This window comes from Chiloscyllium punctatum, chromosome 12, assembly GCF_047496795.1.
Source record: "Chiloscyllium punctatum isolate Juve2018m chromosome 12, sChiPun1.3, whole genome shotgun sequence".
Lineage (NCBI taxonomy): Eukaryota > Metazoa > Chordata > Chondrichthyes > Orectolobiformes > Hemiscylliidae > Chiloscyllium > Chiloscyllium punctatum.
Genome location: NC_092750.1, coordinates 9,418,632 through 9,445,660, shown reverse-complemented (window position 1 = coordinate 9,445,660; position 27,029 = coordinate 9,418,632). Strand labels below are relative to the sequence as shown.

The window sequence follows — 27,029 nt, the reverse complement described above, 5'->3', positions numbered from 1 at the left end:
TTAGCGGAGAGAGAGCAAACTAACACTTCAAGTCTCGATGACTCTTCATCTGATGAAGAATCATCAAGATTCTAAATGTTAGTTTGCTCCCTCTTCATGGATGCTGCCTGACCCGCTGTGATTTCCAGCATTTGTTGTTTTCCAATTTTGAAAGTAGACTCAGATTCTAGGACAGAAGTTTCATACCTGATAGGCGAAAATGAGGACTGCTGATGCTGGAGATCAGAGTTGAGAGTGTGGTGCTGGATATGCACAGCAGGTCAGGCAGCATCCGAGGAGCACAGGAAAATCGATGTTTTGGGCAGGAGCCCTTCATCAATATCATACCTGATGGTAATGTCACTGAAAGAGTAATCCAGTAAACCCAGGCTAATGTTCTGGAGATGTGGGTTTCAAATCCTACCATGGCAGATTGTGAAACTTGAGTTCAATAAGAAGGTACAGAGAGATCCAAGCAATGGGGAGCAGTATTGGGAGGTGTTGAAGAATAAAAAGTGACCCAACAGCCATTTCAGTTTTTAAAAAATACAAACCGCAGTTGGTTCACTAAAAATCTTTCAGAAAGGAAATTGACTTTATTGACCTTATCTAGTCTGGCCCACATGGGAGTCCAGGCCAATAGCAATATGATTGACTCTTAACTGTGGTCTGGGGCAATGGATGCTGATGAGCCAGCAATGACTACATCTTATGAAATAATAAAAACAAGTCGTAATATTACAATTACGTATGTACATTTAAAGAATCCCTAAGTGCAGATCAAGGCCATTGGGCCCATCGAGTCTGCAACAAACTGACTGAAAACCATCCCACTCAGACGCACCCCATCCCCATCACCCTGCATTTGCCAAAACTAATCTACCTAGCCTGCATACTACAGATTAATTTAAGAATCGTGGAATTCCTACTGTGTAGAAGTGGGGCATTTGGCCTACTGAGTTCTCACTGTCCCTCTGACGATGATCCCACCCAGGCCCATCCCCTAATCGATCCCTATAACCCTGCAATTCCCATGGCCAATCCACCCTAACTTGCACATCTTTGGACTGTGGGAGGAAACTGGAGCACCTGGGGGAGGCAATGGCATCATAGTCTTAGGGCTAGACTATTAATCCAGAAGCTCAGATAATGTCCTGCAGACTCAGGTTCGAAGCTCGGAAGCTGCCTGACCTGCTGTGCTTTTCCAGCACCACACTAATCTAGACTATGGATTATAGCCAACAGACGTGGACTGAAAACTGAATTGATTTTAATGTTTCGAATTCAAGTGAAATTTGAATTCAATTAAAAAAATACAATTCTTTGGAATTAAGAATCCATTTAAAAGGAAAGAAAATACCACCTTCGTGTTGTCTGGCCTACATGTGACTCCAGACCCACAGCAATGTGATTGACTCTTAATTGCCCTCTGAAATAGTCTAGCATTTGATGAATCACTACAAAGTCTCAAGGAAGTGAAACTGGATAGACCACCTGGCATTGACCCAGGCACCAGAAAAGACAAACAGTCGAAACAGCCCTGTCAACCTTGGAAAGTCCTCTTTAGAATTAGGTTTTAATGATACGTGTGCTCAAATTCAGAAGGACAGTGCAGGGAAAAGTGTACAGAGTCACCATTCTCCGGTGTCATCTTAGCTACAAAAACCCGAATTAAAAAGAAAATAACCATCTAAGAATCAAAAACCAGAATTAACAAGATTAGATTACTTACAGTGTGGAAAACAGGCCCTTCGGCCCAACAAGTCCACACCGCCCCGCCGAAGCGCAACCCACCCATACCCCTACATTTACCCCTTACCTAACACTACGGGCAATTTAGCATGGCCAATTCACCTGACCTGCACATCTTTTGGACTGTGGGAGGAAACCGGAGCACCCAGAGGAAACCCATGCAGACACGGGGAGAATGTGCAAACTCCACACAGTCAGTCGCCTGAGGCAGGAATTGAACGCGGGTCTCTGGCGCTGTGAGGCAGCAGTGCTAACCACTGTGCCACCGTGCCGCCTACAAATGCAGAAACACAAAACCAAATAGCCAAACAGAAAGGGGGAAGCATCCAGATCTTATAATAAGCAAATAATAAATATGCGTGCTCAGCTCGACTCAATTGAATGCAAGGTCAGAGACAATTATTGGGTGAAAACTGTAGAGATCTGGTGTGTCCCTGGAGTGTGCCCAATTGTCCTAATCTGGACAATTGTAAACATAAACCTACTAATTAATCTAAATATCTAGCTAGTTTGCTGCTGTAACGTCTTTGTCCTGATCCCATAGCAACAGTTAGCAGTAACCAGGCTATGGTGTACAGTTAACAGTAACCAGGCTATGGAGTAGAGTTAGCAGTAACCAGGCTATGGATTATAGCCAGGCAAAAGTGAGGACTGCAGATGATGGAGATCAGAGTCAAGATTAGAGTGGTGCTGGAAAAACACAGCCGGCCAGGCAGCATCCGAGGAGCAGGAAAATTGAAGTTTCGGGCAAAAGCCCTAAGGCTGAAGCAGTGTTGAGTGGATGATTCATTTTGGCCCCAGTCCCCAGCATCACAGACATCAGTCTTCAACCAATTTGATTTACTCAATGTGATATCAGGAAATGGTTGGAGACACTGGATACTGCAAAGGCTGCAGGCCCTGACAACATTCCAGCAATAGTACTGAAGGCTTGTGCTCCAGAACCTGCCACTCCCCTAACCAAGCTGTTCCAGTACAGTTACAACACTGGTGTCTACCCAACAATGTGGAAAATTGCTTGGATCGCCTACATAAAAAGCAGGACAAATCCAATCTGACCAAGTGCTGCCCCATCAGTCTAACCCTGATCATCAGTAGTATGATGGAAGGTGACATCAACAGTGCTTTCAAGCAGTACCTGCTCAGCTTTAACATGCTCAATGACGCCCAGTTTGGGTTCTGCCAGGGTCACTCAGCTCCTGATCTCATTACAGCCTTGGTGCAAACATGGACAAAAGAGCTGAACTCCACAGGTGACATGAGAGTGACAGCCCTTAACATCAACGCCACATTTGACTGAGTGGAACAACAAGGAGCCCTAGCAAAACTGGAATCAATGGGTATCAGGGGGCAAATTCTCTGCTGGTTAGAACCATACCTGGCACAATGGAGTATGGTTGTAGTTGTTGGATGTCAGTCAGCTCAGTTCCAGGACATCTCTGTAAGAGTTGCTCAGGGTCGCAGCCCAACCATGTCTGCTGCTTCATCAATTACCTCCCCTCCATCATAAGCTCAGAAATTAGTATGTTCGCTGATGGTTGCACAGTGTTCAATACCATTCATAACTCCTCAGATACTGAAGCAGTCCACATTCAAGTACAACAAGATCTATACAATATTCAGACGAGGGCTGATAATTAGGTAGTAACATTCACGCTACACAAATGCCAGACTACGACAATCACGAGTCAGAGACAACCAAATTACTCGTTCTTGGCATTCAATGGTGTTACCATTACTGAATACCCCCCATCAACATCCTGAGGTTTCCATTGACCTGAAACTCAACTGGATTTGTCATTAGGCAAGAATTAGGATGTATAGAATGGGGTAGCAAAATGTAGGAGGTGCAGACAATGGAAATGTGGAGCTGGTTTAAGGAACAGATATTGCGTGTCCTTGATAGGTATGTCCCTGTCAGGCAGGGAGGAAGTGATAAGGTAAGGGAACCGTGGTTTACTGTAGGAATTGCAGCTCTTGTTAAGCAGAAGATGGAGGCTTATGTGTTGATGAGGCAAGATGGTTCAGATGAGACGATGGAGAGTTAAAGATCAGCTAGGAAGGATTTAAAGAGAGAGTTAAGAAGAGCAAAGAGAGGACACGAGCCGTCTTTATCAAATAGAATAAAGGAGAACCCTAAAGCTTTCTATAGGTGTGTGAGGAATAAAAGGATGACTTGGGTAGGAATAGAGTCAGTCAAAGACAGAAGTGGGAAGTTGAGTGTGGACCCTGTGGAGATCAGAGAGGTGCTAAATGAACATTTCTCATTGGTTTTCACTCAGGAAAAGGAGACGATTGTAGAGGAGAAGAATGAGGCACAAAATATTAGACTAGAAAGGATCAAAGTTAATTGCGAAAAGGTGCTATCAATTCTAGAAGGAGTGAAAGTAGACAAGTCCCCTCGGCCGGATGGGATTTATCTGAGAATTCTCTGGGAAGCTAGGGAGGAAATAGCAGAGCCTTTAGCTTTGATATTTGAGTCATCACTGTCTACAGGTTTAGTACCAGAGGACTGGAGGATTGCAAATGTTATGCCCTTGTTCAAGAAGGGCAGTAGAGATGACCCAGGTAATTATAGACCAGTGAGCCTTACTTCTGTTGTAGGAAAGGTTTTGGAAATGATTATAAGAGACAAGAATTATAATCATCTAGCAAGCAACAATTTGATTTCAACATGGTTTCGTCAAGGGTAGTTGTTTTTTGAGAAGGTGACAAATCATGTAGATGAGGGTAGGGCAGTTGACGTGGTATACATGGACTTCAGTAAAGCCTTTGATAAGGTTCCACATGGTAGGCTGTTGGAGAAAATGTAGAGGCATGGGATTGAGTGTGATTTAGCAGTTTGGATTAGAAACTGGCTTTCTGAAAGAAGGCAGTGAGTGGTGGTTGATGGAAAATATTCAGCCTGGAGTCCAGTTACTAGTAGTGTGCTACAAGGATCTGTTTTGGGACCACTGCTGTTTGTCATTTTTATAAATGATTTAGACGCAGGCATAGGTGGATGGATCAGCACATTTGCAGATGACAGTAAAGTCGGTGGAGTAGTGGACAGTTTGGAAGAATGTTACAGGTTGCAGGGGGACTTTGATAAACTGCAGAATTGGGCTGAGAAGCGGCAAATGGAATTCAATGCAGCTAAATGTGAGGTGATTCGCTTTGGGAAAAATAACAGGAAGGCAGAATACTGGGTCAATGGAAAGATTCTTGGTAGTGTGGATGTGCAGTGGGATCTTGGAGTCCATGTACATAGATTCCTGAAAGTTGCCTTACAGATTGATAGTGCTGTTAAGAAGTTATACAGTGTGTTAGGTTTCATTTGTAGAGGAATTGAGTTCCGGAGCCACAATATTATGCTGCAACTAGTTAAGGGTAGCATGGTGGCTCAGTGGTTAGTACAGCTGTCTCACAGCACCAGGGTCCCAAATTCGATTCCAGTCTTGGGTGACTGTCTGTGTGGAGTTTGCACGTTCTCCCTGTGTCTGCGTGGGTTTCCTCCGGGTGCTCCAGTTTCCTCCCACAGTCCGAAGATGTGCCGGTCAGGTGAATTGCCCATAGTGTTAGGTGTATTAGTCAAAGGGAAATGGGTCTGGGTGGGTTACTCTTTGGAGGGTCGGTGTGGATTGTTTGGGCCAAAGGGCCTGTTTCCACACTGTAAGTAATCTAATCTAATCTATACAAAAAGCTAGCACAGCCACACTTGGAATATTGTGTACAGTTCTGGTCGCCATATTTCGGGAAGGATGTGGAAGCATTGGAAAAGGTGCAGAGGAGATTTACCAGATGTTGCCTGGTCTGGAGGGAAGGTCTTATAAGGAAAGGCTGAGAGACTTGGATCTGTTCTCATTGGAAAGAAGAAGGCTAAGAGGGGATTTGATAGAGACATACAAGATGTTCAGAGGATTGGATAGGTTAGACAGTGAAAGTCTTTTTCCTCGGATGATAACATCAGCTTATACGAGGGGGCATAACTACAAATTGAGGGGTGATAGATTTAAGACAGATGTCAGAGGCAGGTTCTTTACTCAGGGAGTGGTAAGGGCATGGAATGCCCTACCTGCCAATGTAGTTAACTCAACCACATTAGGGAGATTTAAACAATCCTTGGATAAGCACATGGATGATGATGGGATAGTGTAGGGGGACGAGCTGAGAATAGTTCACAGGTCAGAGGGCTGAAGGGCCTGTACTGCGCTGTATTGTTCTATGTTCTATGTTCAGTAAACACAATGAGCAGGTCAGAAACCAGGAATACTGCAGTGAATAACACACCTCCTGACTCCCCAAAGCCCGTCCACCATCCACAAGGTACAAGTCAGGAGGGTGATGGAATACTCCCCTGGATGGATGCAGCTCCAACAACACTCAAGAAGCTCGACACCATCCAGGACAAAACAACTCACTTGATTGGCACCACATCCACAAACATCCACTCCCTCCACCACTGATGCTCATTAACAGCAGTGTGTACGATCTACAAGATGCAGTACAGAAGTTCACCAAAGATCCTCAGACTGTACCTTCCAAACTTACGACCACTTCCATCTAGAAGGACAAAGGTAACAAATGCATGGGAACACCACCTCCTGCAAGTCCCCCTCCAAGCCACTCACCATTCTGACTTGGAAATGTATGACTGTTTCTTTTCTGTTGCTGAGTCCAAATCCTGGAATTCCCTCTCCAAGGGCATTGTGGGTCTACCTACAGCACACGGACTGCAGCAATTCAAGAAGGCAGCTCACCACCACCTTCTCAAGGGGCAACTAGGGACGAGCAATAAATGCTGGGCCCAGCCAACGATGCCCACATCCTGAATGCTTAAAGAAAGAAGCCTGGAGAAAACCCACACAGACACAGGGAGAATGGGCAAACTCCACAGAGGAAGTCACCTGAGGCTGGAATTGAACCCAGGTCCCTGGCGCTGTGAGGCAGCAGTGCTAACCACTGAGTCACTATGCCACCCCAGTTCATTTCTAACCACATATTAACAATGTGCAACCAGCAATACTGATAGACCTATCAACATTTGCAATGTCAGACTAGAATATCTGTATATCATCATGTTGAGAAATGGTAATGTACTACGTACAATGAAATGCAGAATACGTTGTGAACACAATCACATGGCTGTCATGAGAATCGAGAACTGTGTTGAAGATGAGGAGGTGAAGGGTCTGGAAATGACGGTGGAGCAGTGGTGGTCCTGGAGGGAGCTGTGCTGCTGGTAAAAACATCAGAGAGTAATAAGGATGTGGAGCGCCCTGTCTGTAACAGTAGTAGACTTGTCAACATCAAGGGCATTTAAATGGTAATTGGATAAACATATGGATGATAAAGGAATAATGTAGGTTAAATGGGCTTCAGATTGGTTTCACAGGTCGGTTCAACATTGAGGGCCGAAGGGCCTGTTCTTCGCTGTAATGTTCTATGTTCTGTATTCTAATAGCTTGAGGTCACGGTGAATGTATGCATTTTCCAATGACTTCTCCTGGCCACTGCTTGCTCTGAACAATACTGCACACCTCAGTCACTCAGCATCAGGACTCAAATCAAAAATTCAGACCTCCCTCTCAGTTCTGAAGGAAGGTCAACAGCAAATTTGAAATCTTAACTTTATTTCTATCCATTGTACTTCCAGACCTGCTGAGATTCACCAGCATTCTCTGTGTCTGTTTCAGCACTACTATGAGACAAGTATTCCTGTATGAGGGGGAGCAAAACACACAAAGTTAAGGTATCTTAGAAACATTTGGGTCAGCTCAGGGTGAATGAGCAAGTGAAGAGAATAGAGATGCATCCTGGTCCTGGCAGGTGCGAGCATGGATAGAGGCTTGGCTGTCTGGCAGAAAGTAGAGAGTGGGGATAAAAGGGTCCTTCTCAGGATGGCAGCCGGTGACAAGTGGTGTTCCGCAAGGCTCAGTGTTGGGACCACAACTTTTCACTTTACACATTAACAATCTCGATGAAGGAACTGAGGGCATTCTGGCTAGGTTTGCAGATGATACAAAGATAGGTCGAGGAATAGGTAGCATTGAGGAGGCGAGAGGTTGCAGAAGGATTTGGACAGGTTAGGAGAGTGGGCAAAGAAGTGGCAGATGGAGTACAACATGGGAAAGTGTGAGGTCATGCACTTTGGCAAGAAGAATAGAAACATAGACTATTTTCTAAATGGGGAGAAAACACAGAAGTTTGAAATGTAAAAAGACTTGGGAGTTCGAGTCTAGGATTCTCTCAAGGTAAACTTGCAGGTTGAGTCAGTAGTTAGGAAGGCAAATGCAATGATGGCATTTGTTTTGAGAGGACTTGAATATAAAAGCAGGGATGTACTTCTGAGGGTCTATAAGGCTCTGGTCAGACAACATTTGGAGTATTGTGCACAGTTTTGGGCCCCATATCTCAGGAAGGATGTACTGGCCCAGGAGTGTGTTCAGACGAGAATGGTCCCAGGAGTGAAAAGCTTAACATATGAGGAATGTATGAGGACTCTGGGCTTATACTCAATGGAGTTTAGAACAATGAGGGGGGGGGGGTCTAATTGAAACGTACAGAATATTGAATGGCCTGGACAGAGTGGATACTGGGAAGATGTTTCCATTGGTAGGAGAGACTAGGGTCTGAGGGCATAGCCTTTTAGACCTTCCAGAACAGAAATAAAGAGAAACCTTTTCAGCTAGAGAGTGGGGAATCTGTGGAATTCACTGTCACAGAAGGTTGTGGAAGCTAGGTCATTGAGTATATTTAAGACTGAGATGGATAGGTTCTTGAGTATCAAAGGGATCAAGGGTTACAGGGACAAAGCGGGAAAATAGGTTTGAGAAACTTATCAGCCATGATTTGATGGGCTGAATGGTCTAATTTCTACTCCTATGTCTTATGGTCTTATCACCCAACCGATGAACTGATCCTGTGTCCCTGACCGTGGAGTCCTTGCTGCAACGTTACAATGACAGTCCACAAAACAGCGCTGAAGTTTAGAAGCTACTGTAAGTGAAGTGGAGATATTCTTAGAGGCTGGCCGATGTTGGATACCAATGTCTGTGAGGTGCCCTGAGATGTTGGAGAGGGCACTCTGAGTGGGCTGCCAGGCACTCATCCTGGTTGAGTTTGGCAAGTTTGGTAAATTGGGAGTCTGAATATTAATGAGGTGAGCTGTGACGTTAACAAGTTGTTCAACAATTAATGACGATGGTCAATTGGCATCTGCCAAGTGAGAATCTCCCCACGCTGCTTGCAAAAAGCATATAAGATTGAGCAACGTGGTCTCAACAGTGAGTCAGGCCTTACTGCACTGGTTGCCAAACTCTGCCCACACATCTTGCCATAGCCCACATCACTCAAACCCCTATAACAATCCGCCTTCAGTGTTCACTGTCAGAAATATGGATTTGGTAAGTACAGTTAGTGAGCCTACCAGCCCTATCAAATGATATGTGTCTTTAATGTAACTGGTGTGCTGGGGGATCCAAGTCATAGCTCATGAGACACGTAAAGATAATTAGTCAAGAAGGTATAATAGCTCAGAAAAATAATCACTGAATTGTGAAGTATAAACGTTAAGCAATCATAGAGTCATACAGCACGAAAACAGGCCTTTCGGTCCAACCACTCCATGCCGACCATAATTCCAAACAAAATTAGCCCCTCCCAGTCTTGGCCAATATCCTTCTAAATATTTCCTATCCATGTACTTATCTAATTGTCTTTTAAATGTAACTACCTGCATCCACCGCTTCCTTTGGAAATTCATTCCACACACGAACCACTCTCTATGTAAAAAACGTTGCTCCTCCTGTCCTTTTTAATTCTTTCTCCTCTCGCTTTAAAAATATGCTCCAAGTCTTGAAATTTCCCGCCCTAGGAAAAATGCACCCACCATTCAGCTTATCTGTGCCCCTCATGATTTAAAAAAAACCATCTGTACGGTCATCTCTCAACCTCCTACGCTCCAATGAAAAAAGTCCCAGCCTCTCCAGCCTTTTCCTATAATTTTAACCGTCCACTCCTGACAAAAGTCCTAGTAGGTCTTTTCTGAACCCTCTCCAGCTCACTTATAGCCTTTCTATAACAGGGTAACACAGTGGTCCAGAAAAGGCCTCACCAACATCCTGTAGAAACTTAACCTGACGCCCCAACTCCTATATTCAAAGGTGTGACAATGAAGGCAAGTGTGTTAAGCACCTTCTTAACCACCCTATCTACATGTGACGCAAACTTCAAAGAATTATGTACCTACACCCCTAGGTCTCTCTGTTCTACATTACCATTTTGTTTTGGTTTCCTTTGCGTTACAAATTAATTTATGTGTAAAACTGAAAGAACTGCAGATGCTGTAAATCAGAAAAAAAATAGAAATTGCTGGAAAAGCAACACACACTCACACATGCACCCTCTCACAGACTTAGAACCCTTTACACTCACACACACACATATACACTCTCTCTAACAGACACTCACAACCCCCCACCCCAGACACACTGACGCACACGCATGCCCACACCCACATGTATGGTTTGTGGGATGAATTTGTACTTGCAGAGTTACATTGTACACTTGCTCAAAAACTGCATGAATCCATGTAAGACTCTGTTAACTCATTTTTTAGATTAGAATCAGTCTAAACATTATGGCACAAACAACAGCACACAGGGGGCTAACACCTTCAACGTATTATCTGGGCTGACACCATTTGTTAAAGTTAACCTGAGAATGTAACTTTTAAAAAAATGTTTTGTGATTTACGTATGAAAGAAGTTAAACTAATATGGTCATTCTAACAGATGAGAGACTTAACAAACAATCAAGGTATTTTTCAATGTGTAATTTCAGTTATTGTAAACTTTTGCAATAAAGTCTGTGTCTTACAATTGTGTACTCCCCAACCACCTGATGAAGGAGCGGCTCTGAAAGCTAGTGCTTCCAATTAAACCTGTTAGACTATAACCTGGTGTTGTGTGTGATTTTTTTAACTGGAAAAGCTCAGCAGGTCTGGCAGCATCTGTGAAGAGAAATCAGAGTGGACCTGAAACACGAACTTCGGTTTCTCTGCACAGATGCTGCTGAGCACTTCCGACAACTTCTGTTGTTATTAATTTGTGTGTATTCCCCCTTTGCTCAGTTGAATTTTTGGAAGTCAGTACACTGATATCATTGTTAGTGCTCACTTATAACACAAACATTGAGGAGGAGAACACGAGAAGTTTTAGCAGAAAAATCAATGAATGCTGGACAGTGACATTGGCTCGCAATTAAATATTAAAGGAAGACTCAGATGTAAGACTCATTCCAAATAAGATATCTCACGTCAAGTCATTTGAATGTTTACTTTGGCAATGAAGATTAACAAAGAGCATTCATCTCCTGATTCCAAATGAAAAATTCATAATCTGTACCATCATAGGTATTTATGCTACCTTTCCTAACTAAAGGAAATCTTGAAACAGATCAACACAAGTACAGACTGCAAATTCTGGAGAAGGAAGTGGTGGAGGCTGGTACAATTGCAGCATTTAAAAGGCATCTGGATGGGTATATGTATAGGAAGGATTTAGAGGGATATGGGTCAAGTGCTGGCAAATGGAACTGGATTAGGTTAGGATATCTGGTCGGCATGAACGAGTTGGATCGAAGGGTCTGTTTCTGTGATGTATATCTATATGACTCTATGACTCTATGTAACTGCATCAATTAGTAAAGGAGTCAAATTAGCTCAGTTGGGAGAGTATGAGACTAAAAGTCCCTTGTTCAATCCCAGGTTTTGCCAAAATTAGTGCTTCCTGACTGTGTCAGTCTTTGCTTGTGGGCTGCATGGTGGTTTAGCAGTTAGTACTACTGCCTCACAGCACCAGGGACCTGGGTTTGATCCCACCCTTGGGTGGCTTTCTGTGTGGGGTGTGCATGTTCTCCTCCTATCTACATGGGTTTCCCCGGATGCTCCAGTTTCCTCCTGCAGTCCAAAGATGTGCAGCTTGTTTGGATTGGCCATGGAAAATGCAGGTTTAGGGTAGTGGGATGGGTCTGTGTGATTTGCTCTTTGGAGGGTCAGTGTGGACTCATTGGGCTGAATGGCCTGTTTCTATACTGTTAGGGACTCTATGTATACTAGCACCAAAAAAGGAGCTCTTGAGAAAGAATATATTTTGGCCCCTGGCCCATTGTGGCTGTTTTATTCAAATAGTCTGTTTTTTCTCTGTAGCCCTGCACTTTATGCCAACAACAACTTGTGTGTTTACAGTGCATGGTTCGGATGTGAATCTAGAAGGAATGGTAATTGAGTTTGCAGATGACACCAAAATTGGTGGTGTGGTGGACAGTGAAGAAGGTTATCTCAGATTACAACACGACTTTGATCAAATGGGCCGATGGGTCGAGGAATGGCAGATGGAGTTTAATTTCGACAATTGCGTGGTGTTGCATTTTGGTAAGGCAAACCAGGGTTGAAATCGTACACTTTAATGGTAGGGTCTCTTTGTCAAATAAAGAGATCTTGAGTGCAGGTTCATAGTTCCTTGAAAGTGGAGTCACAGGTAGACAGGGTAGTGAAGAATGCATTTGATATGCTTTCCTTTATTGGTATGAGCATTGAGTATAGGGGTTGGGAGGTCATGTTGTGGTTGAACAGGACATTGGTTAGGCCACTTTTGGAATACTGTGTTCAGTTCTGGTCTCCCTGCTGTAAGGATGATGTTATTAAATGTGAAAGGGTTCAGAGAAGATGTCCAAGGGTGTTGGAGGGTTTGAGCTAGAGGGAGAGGCTGAATAAGCTGCGGCTATTTTCCCTGGAGGGTTGGAGGCTGAGGGGTGACCTTATAGAGGTTTATAAAATCATGAGGGGCATGGATAGGGTAAATAGACAAGGTCTTTTTCCCAGTGCAGGGGAGTCCTAAACTAGAGGACTCTTTAAGGTGAGAGGGGAAAAATTTATAAGGAACTTAAGGGGCAACTTTTTCACACAGAGAGTGATACGTGTATGGAATGAGCTGCCAGAGGAAGTGGTGGAGGCTGGTACAATTAGAACATTTTAAAAGCATCTGGAGGGGCATATGAATAGAAAGGGTTTAGAGGGTTATGAGCCATATGCTGGCAAATGGGACTCGATTAGGTTGGGGTATCCAGTCTACGTGGACAAGTCTGACCGAAGGGTCTGTTTCCATGTGCATGACTCTATGACTCCTTTATCATATTAAAACATACCACAGCACTTCACAGGACAGTTATAGAGCAAAGATTATTTTTGTACACAAAGTGATATTAGGAAGAGAAGGTTAGAAGCCCTGGTCAAAGAGGTGAATTTTCAGCAGCAATTTAAGAAGCAGAAAATTGGAGAGGTGGGTGGAGGGGGGAGGGTGGGGAATTGCAGAGCTTAGGACTAAGGCAGTGAAAGAGCCAGGGACCCAAGTTCGAGTCCAGCCTCGAGCGATTGTCTGTGTGGGGTTTGCACAATCTCCCTGTGTCTGCGTGGGTTTCCCCCAAGTGCTCTGGTTTCCTCCCACTGTCCAAAGATGTTCAGGTTAGGGTGATTTGGCCATGCCAACTTTCCCATAGTGTTCAGGAATGTATAGGCAAAGTGCATTTGTCAGGGGTAAATGTATGGGAATGGATCTGGGTGTGTACTCTTTGGAGGGTCGGTGTGGACTTGTTGGGCTGAAGGGCCTGTTTCCACACTGTAGTGAATCTATGATTCTATGGTTCTATGGTTCTATGATAATAACCAATAATAGTGGCACAGTTAAAATCCGAGATGCTGGAAAGGCCAGAATTACATGTGTCAGATAGATTGTCCTGGTCTCCTCGCAAAAAAACCAGGTAGCTTGGCATTGTGAGTACAGACAGGATGGGCCTAATGGCCTTCATTTGTGCTGCGAGACTTCTGTACTTCATCTGAGTAGTCATACCCTTGCCTTTGAGAGTGTGGTGTTGGAAAAGCACAGCAGGTCAGGCAGCATCCAAGGAGCAGGAGAGGCGACATTTCGGGCCGGAACTCTTCATTCCTGATGAAGGGCTTATGCCCGAAACATCAATTCTCCTGCTCCTCAGACGTTGCCTGACCTGCTGTGCTTTTCCAACAACACACTCTCAACTCTGATCTCCAGCATCTGCAGTCCTCACTTTCTCCTATACCCTTGCCTTTATAGAGTCAGAAGTTGTTGGTTCAAGTCCCATTCCAGACAATTCAGCACACACTGAGACTCTGCCCATCTTTTCAGACGGATGTAAAACTCATTCGATGCTATTTATGGGAGAGCAGTTACACTTCTCTCGTGTTGCAGCAAAAAGCCACACCTAAAGTAGAATCTGATCATTATCAAAACTGCTGTATGCACGTCCAGATTAACGGCGACAGAGACCACAGCACAAAATGTTTTCCACTGGTTTCAAATCATTTTGGGTGCCCTGGTATCACCAAAGCCTCTTTGTAAATCCAACCCTTTTCTTTCTTTAATCATCGAAAGCTACTTAACTGCTGATGGACATAGCTACAAATAATTCCCTGGCAAACACCCAAAACTACTTAGAAGGAATCAATATTATTTAAATGGCCTCTGGCAGCACTTTCTTCAGCAACAGTGATGCAATGCACAATCCTGATGAATTACGATTGAGTGAAAGAGTATGCATTTTAATAAGGCATCGCCAGCAAGTTAGTGGCTTTAATGAAATATTGATGGACTGGCTTGATGTCACTTAATGATGTGGATTTTGTTTTTGCTGTGATAGACTTTGAATTTTCTCAGTGCCTAATGACTGACTAGCTAGCACCTCATTGTAACTATCAGCTGGATCCTTTTTATTGCCCAAAGAAAAGCAGTTCTGAGTTTGGAGTAAGATATAACCTTCTGATTTCTGGAATCAGAGTTCCTAATATGATATCAATTATCTGGAAATTGTTTGTTGTAACTTTTTTAACCTTTATTTTCTCAGGGGATGTCGGCATTGCTGGCAAGACCAATGTCTATTAGCAATCTTTAATTGCCCCTTGAGCTGATGGTGTCCCACAGCATTGCAAAGGGCAGTGAAGAGCCAACCACCTGAGAATCAGTGACGTTGTCATTGCTTGGGTCTGGCATTGGTGGCAGACAAAAGCATCACAATGACGTTGACGAGAGACAGGATTTTGACATCGATTAGATCTGGTGTAGGCTGCGGTGAGGCAGTGGGGGAGGGATGGCAATAATAGGTGTTTTTGCTGATGAGCTGGCTCAGGACTGATGGAGGAGGTGGTGGGATGTAGATGGACTCTTTTGGACCTCCATCTTTTTAGACAATAGACAATAGATGCAGGAGTAGGCCATTCTGCCCTTTGAGCCAGCACCACCATTCAATATGATCATGGCTGATCATCCTCAATCAGTATCCTGTTCCTGCCTTATCCCCATAACCCTTGATTCCACTATCCTTAAGAGCTCTATCCAACTTTTTCTTGAAAGTATCCAGAGACTTGGCGTCCACTGCCTTCTGGGGCAGAACATTCCACACAGCCACCACTCTCTGGGTGAAGAAGTTTCTCCTCATCTCTGTCCTAAATGGCCTAACCCTTATTTTTAAACTGTGCCCTCTGGTTCGGGACTCACCCATCAGCGGAAATATGCTTCCTGCCTCCAGAGTGTCCAATCCTTTAATAATCTTATACATCTCAATCAGATCCCCTCTCAGCCTTCTAAACTCAAGGGTATACTAGCCCAGTCGCTCCAATCTTTTAGAGTAAGGTAGTCCCGCCATTCCGGGAATTGACCTCGCGAACCTAGGCTGCACTCCCTCAATAGCCAGAATGTCTTTCCTCAAATTTGGAGACGAAAACTGCACACAATATTCCAGGTGCGGTCTCACCAGGGCCCTATACAGCTGCAGAAGAACCTCTTTGCTTCTATACTCAATTCCTCTTGTTATGAAGGCCAGCAAGCTATTAGCTTTCTTCACTACCTGCTGTACCTGCATGATTACCTTCATTGACGATGTGCAAGAACTCTCTCTTTCTTATTCTTAAACCAATCAAAATACAGGTTTTTCTGCTATAACGCGAGTTTCGTGAAAGCAAATTCACTGTAACGCAATTGACGAATTGGGGACGCGGTTTCTAAAGCGTGTGTTGTCTTTAACGCGATTATATCCCCAACACTTTAACCACTGTTGCTAAAGTGTGATTTTTCCACAATGTGGGATTGCACAGGAACAGAACCATCGCGTTATGGCTGAACTGACTGCAGTGCCTGCATCGGGGTGACAGTTGAAAGCATTTTTCACTGTAAAATACACATGACCATAAAACCGATCATCCATTCACTCCTCCACCTTTAGAGACCAAGTTGAAAATCACACGACACCAGGCTATAGGCCAACAGGCTATTTGAAACCAGAAGCTTTCAGAGCCCCTGCTTTGTCCACCCCAGTCCAACACTGACACCTTCACATTGTGACATTCAAGATGTCAGTGAACCAGTGTCATATGCCAATTCCTGCTGTTGGTCTCCCTGCCATTTAAACCTCACAGCTTCTTAGCTGCTCATCAGGCAGTTTTAGATGCTTCTCCTCAAGAACAGGTGGGGTCCCTGAGGCTGAATTTGGGTGATGGGATGTGGGAGTCAGTCAAACTGAAACAAGATTCCTTTTGGTTTTCTTTACATTTATGCTTTGCTTTGTAAAAATTTAGAAAGTTACGTCAAAAGTTTTGTGAGAAGATTCTGTTTTGGTTTAATCAATGTAAGTTTTTTCAATCATAGAATCTGTACAATGCAGATAGAGGCCTTTAGGCCCATCAAGTAAACACTGACCCTCCAAAGAGTATCCCTATAATTCCACATTTCCCATTGCGAACCCACCTAGTGTACACATCCCTGGACACTACAGGGCAATTTAGCATGGCCAATCTACTCTAAGCTGCATATCTTTAGAGTGTGGGAGGAAATCAGATCATCCAGTGGGAACCCACACAGACAATATGCAAACCTCACACAGGAAGTGCAAGAATAGAATTGAACTTGGGACGGTGCCGCCTCAAGTCAGTAGTGCTAACCACAGTGACGCCATGCCACCCTAACCTAACTTGTTAAGACTGCAGACCTTGTGCAGAAATCGATTTTTCTCTTGACGATTAATCTTGTTAAATATAAACCTTCTGTACTCACTGAATTTATAAAGGGTGTTATTAATTTCACTGAAAAAAACAAAAACATCTAGTATTTTAGTCAGGAACTTGGTGATATTTAAACAAAGGAAATAATGACAGCATTTTGGAAACTCGTTAATGACACACCAAGTGCTCGATAATACATCAATCGACATAATTGTATTTCCTCTTCCTCTATAGTAGGCGTGCCCATATTCAATTACGAAAGGTTATGATGATTCATTTAAGGTTTCATTTTGACCAGGAAAAGTATTTGGGTGAGTCCCAATTTTCCAATTCAATTGTTAGTGCTTTTTTGCAAGGAAGTGTTAAGCTTTTCATGTGTGTTTAACTTATTGGTTAGCACTTTTAAATATTAGTGTTTCAAGGGCTGAGTTGGATCATTGATAAGGCGTTAATTGTTCACATTGTGCGGGCAGGATATGGGCATTGCTGACTATGAAGTACTTATTGCCCATCCTTAACAAACAAGAATCAGCCAAAATCTAGAGACATGAAATTCTAATTCCAATTCATCACTGGAGTATTAAATCAAGTTGGTAAAAACAATAACTGCAGATGCTGGAAACCAAATTCTGGATTAGTGGTGCTGGAAGAGCACAGCAGTTCAGGCAGCATCCAACGAGCAGCGAAATCGACGTTTCGGGCAAGAGCCCTTCTTCAGGAATAAAGGGGTCCTTTGCAATTCTGAGAGAGTGTGGCCCTCAGCTGGGGCAGGGCTGACTGTAGAGAGGTTAGGTGCCAGTGCATTGCTGCAAGCGTGGAGCGGAGGATCTTGATGGAGAACTGTTGCTGGTGTTTTTGAATCTGTAGTCTGTACTGTTTGTCCTGTTCGGGTCCGAACTCTGCTGGTTTAAAGGTGGTCCGGAGTCCGTGTGGGATGAGTTGGTTATGGAGGCAGGCACTGAGGAAGCAAATGTGGCTGTGGTACCGAGTTTGTTTCACGACATGATTGAAGAGCTTCAGGGCAGAGGAAATGACCTGGGAGTTGCAGTGGGAGAGGGACTCCGAGATTCTTGTAGAGAGAGGAGGAAAACTTCTTCAAGGCAGGCATCCTTGCAAGAGGATTCGCAGTAGGGTTAAAATCAACGAGGCAAAAATAATAACTGCAGATGCTGGAAACCAAATTCTGGATTAGTGGTGCTGGAAGAGCACAGCAGTTCAGGCAGCATCCAACGAGCAGCAAAATCGATGTTTCAGGCAAGAGCCCTTCATCAGGAATAAAGCTTTATTCCTGATGACCTCTTGCCCGAAATGTCGATTTCTCTGCTCGTTGGATGCTGCCTGAACTGCTGTGCTCTTCCAGCACCACTAATCCAGTATTAAATCAAGTTAGTTAAATACATAACTGCAATAAGCTGGGCAGAAGCTGGGACTGAGTTTCTTGCAGGGTATTTTCTGACTACAGAATAGAATAGTCTTTATTGTCATGTGTAGGAAGTCAGGAGTGGTATGAAAAATTTTTACAAAGGCTGCCTCTAATGGCACCATTTTAGGTACAAGTACTTAAGTACAAATCCTGGATACAAAAGAGGAATAAAAGGGAAAGTAGAAGCATTACTTACAATGTCTTAAAAATATGTTAGATGTAACATTTAACATAGTTAAAAAATTAGGATGCTGTACAATCCAGTAAATACATTTAGTTACACTGGCACAGGAATAAATGTAGACCATTCAGCCCATCGAATCTGCTCTGCCATTCAAGAAATCAGGCTGATCCAATCATCCTCAACTCCACTTTCTCAAAATTATTCCAATGCTCCTTGATTCCCTTACTGACTTAAAATCCATGTCAGTCTTCAATATGCTTAATGACTAGCCTTGAAAGCTCTCTGTGGTAAAGGATTTGACAGATTCACATTCTATTTGAAGGAATTCTGCCTCATCTCTGTATTAAAGGGGAAACTCCTTACTCTGATTTGATTTGATTTATTATTAGCTAGGTCCATTGAAAAGTTTGTTTTGCCTGCAATACAGACAGATCATACTATACAAAGTGCACTAGGGCAATAATACAGAGCGAGGAATGCAATGTTACAGCTGCAGAGAAGGTGCACACAGAGCGAGATCAACATTAACATTTTTTTTAAATTTGAGAGGTCCATTCCGAAGTCCAGTAACAGCAGAGAAGGAGCAATTCTTGAATTTGTTGGTATATGTGTTTAAGCTTTGTATCTTCTGCCTGATGGAAGAGTGTGTACGAGAATATAACCGGGGTGGGAAGGGTCTTTGATGATGTAGGTTGCCTTCCCAAGGCAGTGGGTAGTATAGATGGAGTCAATAGATGGATGCCTGGTTTGTGAGATGGACCGGGCTGTGTTCGCAACTGTCTACCCATGTTCTTCAAGTGAATAAATAAAAAAAAAATCCTTGTACCCAGGAATAGTTAACACTTGGTCTCGCCCTTCCTTGAGCCTCTATCACACCACAACATCATATTTTCACACTGCAATATGTATCTGTAACTCCCGATGTAATTACCAACATGCACATCAACTCTTGTGGGCGGCACGGTGGCACAGTGGTTAGCACTGCTGCCTCACAGCGCCAGAGACCCGGGTTCAATTCCCGCCTCAGGCGACTGACTGTGTGGAGTTTGCATGTCCTCCGGGTGCTCCGGTTTCCTCCCACACTCCAAAGATGTGCAGGTCAGGTGAATTGGCCATGCTAAATTGCCCGTAGTGTTAGGTAAGGGGTAGATGTAGGTGTATGGGTGGGTTACGCTTCGGCGGGGCGGTGTGGACTTGTTGGGCCGAAGGGCCTGTTTCCACACTGTAAGTAATCTAATCTATTTTGACTTCACTTCTTTCCTTATTCTGATGTTGCCTTCTTAACTCGCTATTGTCTCTGTTATAGCCAGTTGCATCCCTCAGTATTTTGTAAACCCCGATCTTCTGTACTATTTTCCACTGTTTACCTCATCCTGGCAAGTTAGGCTAAAGTGGACTGGAATCAAGATTAGAGTGGTGCTGGAAAAGCACAGCAGGTCAGGCAGCATCCGAGGAGCAGGAAAAATCAATGCTTTGGGCAAAAGTCCTTCATCCTGATGAAGAGCTCCTGCCCGAAACATTGATTTTTCCTGCTCCTCGGATGCTGCCTGACCTGCTGTGCTTTTCCAGCACCACTCTAATCATGACTCTAATCTCCAGCATCTGCAGGACCCACTTCTGCCTAAAGTGGACTGGAGGCTTGGAGTGGAGTGGGAGTGTTGTTAGACCAGGGCCTGATGTGGGCAGTCAAACCACTGAGCTGCCGCAGTATAGTATTGAGTTGAAATTCTTTACTGGACTGTACAACACCCATATCCTTTAACGATGTTATAACTATCTTACATCTAACTTATTTTTAAGACATTGTAAGAAATGCTACTACTTTCCCTTTTATTCCTCTTTTGTACCCAGGATTTGTACTTAAGTACTTGTACCTAAGATGGTGCCATTAGAGGCAGCCTTTGTAAAAATATTTCATACCACTCCTGTACTTCCCAAATGCGACAATAAAAGCTATTCTATTCTGTAGACAGAAAATACCCTGCAAGAAACTCAGTCCCAGCTTTGTCCAGCTTGTTCCCTTGCTGCAACCAATCCCTGTGCTGCAGGAAGTTGTACCATCTTGCCAACCACGCATTCATCTGACTTGCCTTTCCATTCTTGCACTCCCAAGCACAGGAGTAATTGGAGATTGCTACATTTGAGGTCTGGTTTGTTAACTTTCTTTATTAACACCCTAGATTTTGACTGCAGAACCAAATCCCCCTCCCTCTCCAAGCTATTGGTATCAACATAGACATTGCCCTTTCGCTCTTCACCATCCTTCAGAAGACCATTCTGCGGCTATCTTGTGACATCCTGGACCATGGCACCACAGAAGCAACATACCATCCTCGAGGTCACATTGACAACCACAGAAATGGTTCTGTTGTCCTAAGTAACAAAGCTCCTATCACTAAAGCTCAATCTTTCTTTTTCCTCCACTCCTGTATAGCTGAGCCACTCGCGGTGCCACAAACGTGGTTCTGCTTACCCTTCCATTAGGAACCAGGGCCCTAATCCCCTTCCAGAATGGAAAACCGATTTGAGAGCAGAGCCCCCAGGAGATTCCTGTGTTACTTAACCTGTTCCTCTTGCCAACTGCCTGACAGTTACCCATTCCCTTCCTACATGTGGTGGGACAGCATCTCTAAAAAGTGCTCTCCATATAACTCCCAGCCTTGTGGGTGTGCCCCATTATCCCCAGTCCCCGTTTGAGCTCGGAGACCTGGAGCTCAGGTTTCTGCAGCTACAGCAACATGCCCACAACAGTCGGAGATTGCTGGAGAAACTCAGCAAGTTTAGCAACATCTGTGCCCAGAGAAACAGAGTTAATGTTTCGAGTCTGGTGACCATTTTTTAGAACAAGTCACTAGACTCAAACAATTGATTCTGTTTCTCCCTCCACAGATGTTGGCACACCTGCTGAGTTTCTCCAGCAATTTCAGATCTCCAGAAATCACAGTTGTTTGCTTTATTTTGCTTGTCTCGGGTCCCACATATGCACATTACCAAGCTGTGCTGTCATGCCTTATACTTAAAGTTGCGTCTTCTTATATGTACACCCCCAATGTTATCTTTACTCTCCAGCTCTTATCCTACTTTGGCTTCTTCTTACTCTATTGGAGGTGATGGCCTAGTGGCATTATCACTAGGCCTTTTAATCCATCAACACTGGAAGTCTTCAGTGGTCCCACGTTTGAATCCCACTGTATCAGATGGTGGAATTTGAGTTCAAGAAAATCCTGAAATTAAGAATCTAATTGCGACCATGGATCCATTATCAGCTGTTGGGGCAAAGCCATCTGCTTCACTAATGCCCTTCAGGGAGGGAAATCTGCTGTCCTTGTCTGGCCTATGTGACTCCAGACCCCCAGTAACGTGGTTGACTCGTGACTGCCTTCTGGGGCAATTAGGGATGGTCAATAAATGCTGGCCAATCCAGCAACACCCTCATCCTGTATTTAATGCTTTGTTCTATAATCTATATAATATATTTCGTTGTTAAATTGGCCCTGGTTTTCGTTTTTTTTCTATTTCTGAGTTTTAGTTCCTTCAAAAATAAGTATTACACTTTTCTATAAGATAGCAATTTTCAAACAAGCCCTAACAGCAATATGATCCCTGCCAAATTTCTGTGACGTCGACTCTTTTTCAAGCACAGAATGGGCTGAATCTTCAACTGAAGGACATTCCTGGTCATCTCCCTGTAAAAGTAGGCCTCAGGCCCGGGCCACGATTTGTACTCTTCAGCTCTCCACTGCTCTTCTGCATAGCATTAGATTGGATTCATGGGTGATTAGTCCCACGGCACCATCTTTTTCCCCCATTACTGCATAACTTTTATTCTTTGGTGATGTCTTAAAGTCCAGGCAATGGAGCACATTGACAGAGATAAGGTTACAATTTGGCACAGAGGCTTAGCTTGAGCCCGCCAAAATAAAACATTTCAATCTGCTTGGACGAACAGAGGACTTGAACACAGATACCGTCATGGATTGGAACAAGAGAAGATCATTTAATACTTCAGGACTGCCAGCATTTGAGTAAAATCAGAAGTAACCTGCAGAACCTCTCGTTATTACGTTACTCCTTGTTTCTGATACTGTACCTGAAAAAAATACACACCGACATCGGTTGTTAAAACTGTAATCAGTAACTTTCTTGTGGAGGGTGAATTCTGGGGTTTTTGCTTTACTTGCAGATGGGGCATGATGTTGCAGGACGAGCCAGCATTTATTGCCTGTCCCTAATTGCTCCTTGAGAAGGTAAGAAGGCCCCTAAATGGCCTTGCGTTATTTTAATAACTTTGGTCTACTTTTCTCACCTTCTTCTTGAATTTCTCTGCCCATTTGATGTAATGGAGATTAAACTTCCATTCAATAACATAGAAAAGATTGTCAACTGTTCTTGCTAGCTTACACCAATCATAGGGTCATAGAGTGAGACAGCACAGAAACAGACCCTTCAGTCCAACCTGTCCACACCACCCATAATCCCAAACTTAACTAGACTACCTGCCTGTGCTTGGCTCATATCCCTCCAAACATTTCTTTTCAAGTACTTATCTAATTATCTTTTAAATGTTGTAACTGTACCTGCTTCCAATGGAAGTTCATTCCACACACAAAACCTGTGTTAAAAAAAACTGCCCCCATGTCTTTTTTAAAAATCTTTCTCCTGTCACTTTAAAAATATGCCTCCCCCATCCCAGGAATAAAGACACCTTCCATTCACCTTATCTACAACCCCCATTATTTTATAAGCCTCTATAATGTCACCTCTCAACCTCCTACACTCCAGTGATAAAAGTCCCAGCCTAACCAACCTTTCGTTACAACTCAAACCCTCCACCTTCCTGGTAAATCTCTTCTGAACCCTCTCCAGCTTCGTAATATTTGGGAGACTAGAACTACACACAATACTCCAGAAGAGGCCTCACCAACATCCTACATAATCTCAACAAGACGTCTCAGCTCCTATATTCAAAGGCCTGAGCAATGAAGGCAAGTGTGCTAAACGCCTTTCTAACCACACTTTATATGGAATGCAAACTTCAAAGAATTATGTCCCTGAATCTTTAGGTCTCTCTGTTCCACAACACTGCCCAAGGCCTTCCTCTTTATAGTATCATTCTTGTCTTTCTTTGTTTTACCAAAGTGTAATACCTCGCATTTATCCAAATTAAACTTAATTTGTCACTCTTCAGCCCATTGATCCAATTGATCAAGATCTCTCTGTAATCTTAGATAACCTTCTTCACTGTCCACTATCCCAGCATCTTTGTGTCATCAGCAAGTTGACTAACCACATGCTTTATATATATTCACATCTCAATCATTTATAGAAATGATAAACAAAAGTGGAAGCAGCATATTCACTGTAAAACACCAATGGTCACAGGACTCCAGTCTGAAAAAAATAGAAAAAGCAACCCTTCAATAATGCAGCCTTACCAATTTTTTTTACTCTTTTGCAGGATGTGGGCATTGCTCGTAAGACCAGCATTTATTGTCCATCCCTAATTACTCATAGCAGCTTTAAGAGTCATCTACGTTGCTGTGGACGGTGAGGGCCTTCTTGAACTGCTGTAGTCTGCGTGCTGTGTGTTGACCCACAATGCCATTAGGGAGGGAATTCTGGGATTTTGACCCAGTGACAGTGAAGGAATGGCAATATATTTCAAAGTCAGGATGACTCTGAAGGGGACATGCAAGGGTGGTGTTCCCATGTATCTACTGCCCTTGTCCTTCCAGATGGGAGCGGTCATGGGTTTGGAAAGTGCTGCCTAAATATCTTGGGAAAATTTCTGCAGTGCATCTTGTATCTGCTGCTGCTGAGCATCAGTTTGGAGAGAGTGGATGTTTGTGGATTTTGGTGCCAATTCAAGTGGGCTGCTTTGCCCTGGATGGTGTTGAGCTTCTTGAATGTTGTTAGAACTGCACCCATGCAGACAAGTGGGGAGTATTCCATCACACTCCTGACTTGTGCCTTGTTGATGCACAGGCTTTGGGGAATCAGGAGGTGAGTTACTCACTCTGGGATTCCTAGCCTCTGGTCTGCTCATGTATATTTTTGGTAAGTCCAATTAAGTTTCTGGTAAATGGTAATTCCAAGAAAGTTGATAGTGGGGGATTCAGTGATGGCAATGCTATTGAATTCTATGCAGCTGGCAGCTTTCCCTCTTATTGGTTCTCTCAGCACCAGCCACAGTCTAGCAGCTATGTCCTTCACTGTTGCCGAGCCACTCTTGGTAGTGGTATATTTTGTTCTTGCCATCCTGAGTACTTCCTCTCAGTGCTGTTCAACATGGAGGAGTACCGATTCATCAGCTGAGGGAGGATGGTACACGGTGGTCAGCAGGAGGTTTCCTTGCTCAGATTTAACATAAAGCCATGAGACTTTATGGAATTCAGAGTTAATGTGGAGAACTCCCAGGGCAACTCCCTCCTGACTGGATACCACTGTGCTGCCATTTCTGCAGGGTCTGTCCTGCCGATGTGACAGGACATATCTAGGGATTGTGTTGGTGGTGTCTGGGACATTGTCTCTAAGGTATGATTCCATAAATATGACTATGTCTGTGAGACAGCTCTCCTAATTTTGATACTGTCACCCCCATCTCCCATGGCACAATTCAAATCCAGGACATTGGTTGAGTTTCTCAATTAATAGTCTAATGACAATATTACAAGGTGCAAAATGTACCTCCTTATTCCATTCCTGAATGACCTTGCACTCTTTTTATAGTTATGGTCCACTTTTCTCAAATACTTCTTGATCTTCTCTAGCCATTTAATACAATGAAGATTAAACTGCTATTCAGCAACAAAGATAAGATTGTCAACTGCTCTTTCTAGCTTACATTAATCATTCAGTCTGATTGGAAATGTTTACTCTTTTGTGGCATGTGGGTTAGTATTTTTACTCTTTTGTGGCTAGGCCCGCATTTATTACCCATCCCTAATTACCTATAAGGCAGTTAAGAGTCTCCCACATTACTGTGGGTCTGAAGTCACATGTAGACTAGGCTGGTAAGGGCAGCAGATTTCCAACCCTGAAATAAAACATTAGTGATCCAGATGAGCTCTGCAGAAGTTAGTGATAGTTAACATGGTATGTCAACACTGAGATTAAGCTCATAATTACAGGTTTGTTGTTACATTTGAATATAGTTACAATTACAACATTTGAAAGGCATCTGGATGGGTACATGAATAGAAAAGGTTTGGAGGGATAAGGGCCAAATGCTGGCAAATGGGACTAGATTAATTTAGGATATCTGGTTGGCATGGGTGAGTTGGACCAAAGGATTTGTTTCCATGCTGTACATCTCTACGATTTTATGACTCCATAATTTTGTCCTCAGAACTTTGCCCTGGGCCAATGGGCTACTTGCCCAGTAGCATTACCATTACCACAATGTATGGGATATAAAACACCAGTAGCCATTGCAAGTACTCATCTGGTTCACTAATGCCCTTTAGGGAAGTCAATCTGGTGTCCTTACCTTGTCTGGCCTACATGTGACTCTAGATCCACAGCCATGTGGTTGAACTATAGAATCCCTATAGTGCGGAAGCAGGCCATTTGACTCTTCAAGACCACACTGACCCTCTGAATAGCATTCCACCATCCTCTACCCTATAATCATTTAATTCCCATGGCCAGTCCACCTAACCTGCACATACTTGCGGACTGTGGGAGGAAACTAAAGCACACCCAGGCAGACATGGGGAGAATGTGCAAACTACATCAAGTCGCCCAAGGCTGGAATCAAGCCCGAGTCCCTGGTGCTGAGGCGGCAGTGCCAACCACTGAGCCACCATGCCAGCCTCAAATCTTAAGTGCCCTCAGAAATGGTGTAGCAAGCCATTCAGTTTAAAGCCAAATATAGACAGGGAATAAATGCTGGCCCCATCCAGTGACCAAACAAAAAATACAAGATTATACACTGCAACCATTAAAAAATAAACTGTTCGGAAATGACTTATTGATATTTTACCTATTTTTTAGAAACTAAGCATCTGAGCTCAATATGCCTTCAGATGAAGAACATGATATGGACAATTCTGAAATAAACGGTATAGTAAGCTGATAATTTTGGGCTTGTTTTGATGAGTGGACAATTGAATATTAAAATTAGTAAAGACAATTGCAGCTCCGAGGAGAGATTAGAGAGGTAGCGGTTGTTTTCCTTGGAACAAAAAAGGCTGAGGGTCGACATGTCTGAGGTATACAAAACTGTGAGGGATAAAGATGATGTGGAAGTGCCACTGTTGGACTGGGGTGTGCAAAGTTAAAAATCACATAACACCAGGTCACAGTCCAACAGGTTTAATTGGAAGCACACTAGTTTTCGGAGTGACGCTCCTTCATCAGATGGAACCTGTATTCCTTGGCAGAGAGTTCAAAAGCCATGGGTCACAGATTCAAGCTAGGGGGGCAGAAGAATTAAAAAGAGAACGTGAGGAAAAACACTTTTATGCAGAGGGTGCTGGTTGTGTGGAATTCGCTGCCAGAGTTGGTGATGGTTGTAGAGAGCCTTCTACTCTAGTATAAGGTAATTGAATCTGCACCTTAAGTGCTGCAAGCAGGGACCGTGGGAGCAGTGGGGGGTGGGGAGATGTGTGGGGTGGGGTAGTTGG

The 27,029-nt window shown here is 43.6% G+C and overlaps 1 protein-coding gene across 1 annotated transcript in view; it reads left to right on the top strand.

The window, feature by feature from the left end:
- The first annotated feature begins 17,038 nt into the window (after positions 1 to 17,038).
- Positions 17,039 to 27,029, top strand: part of LOC140483587 (uncharacterized) — a 44,546-nt gene continuing 34,555 nt past the window's right edge. Inside the window, exons 1-4 of the mRNA XM_072581818.1 lie at positions 17,039 to 17,106; positions 22,586 to 22,649; positions 23,861 to 23,949; positions 26,398 to 26,465. Of these exons, the coding sequence (XP_072437919.1) occupies positions 26,420 to 26,465 (46 nt within the window). The 5' untranslated portion in view covers positions 17,039 to 17,106; positions 22,586 to 22,649; positions 23,861 to 23,949; positions 26,398 to 26,419. The remainder of the gene's footprint in view (positions 17,107 to 22,585; positions 22,650 to 23,860; positions 23,950 to 26,397; positions 26,466 to 27,029) is intronic.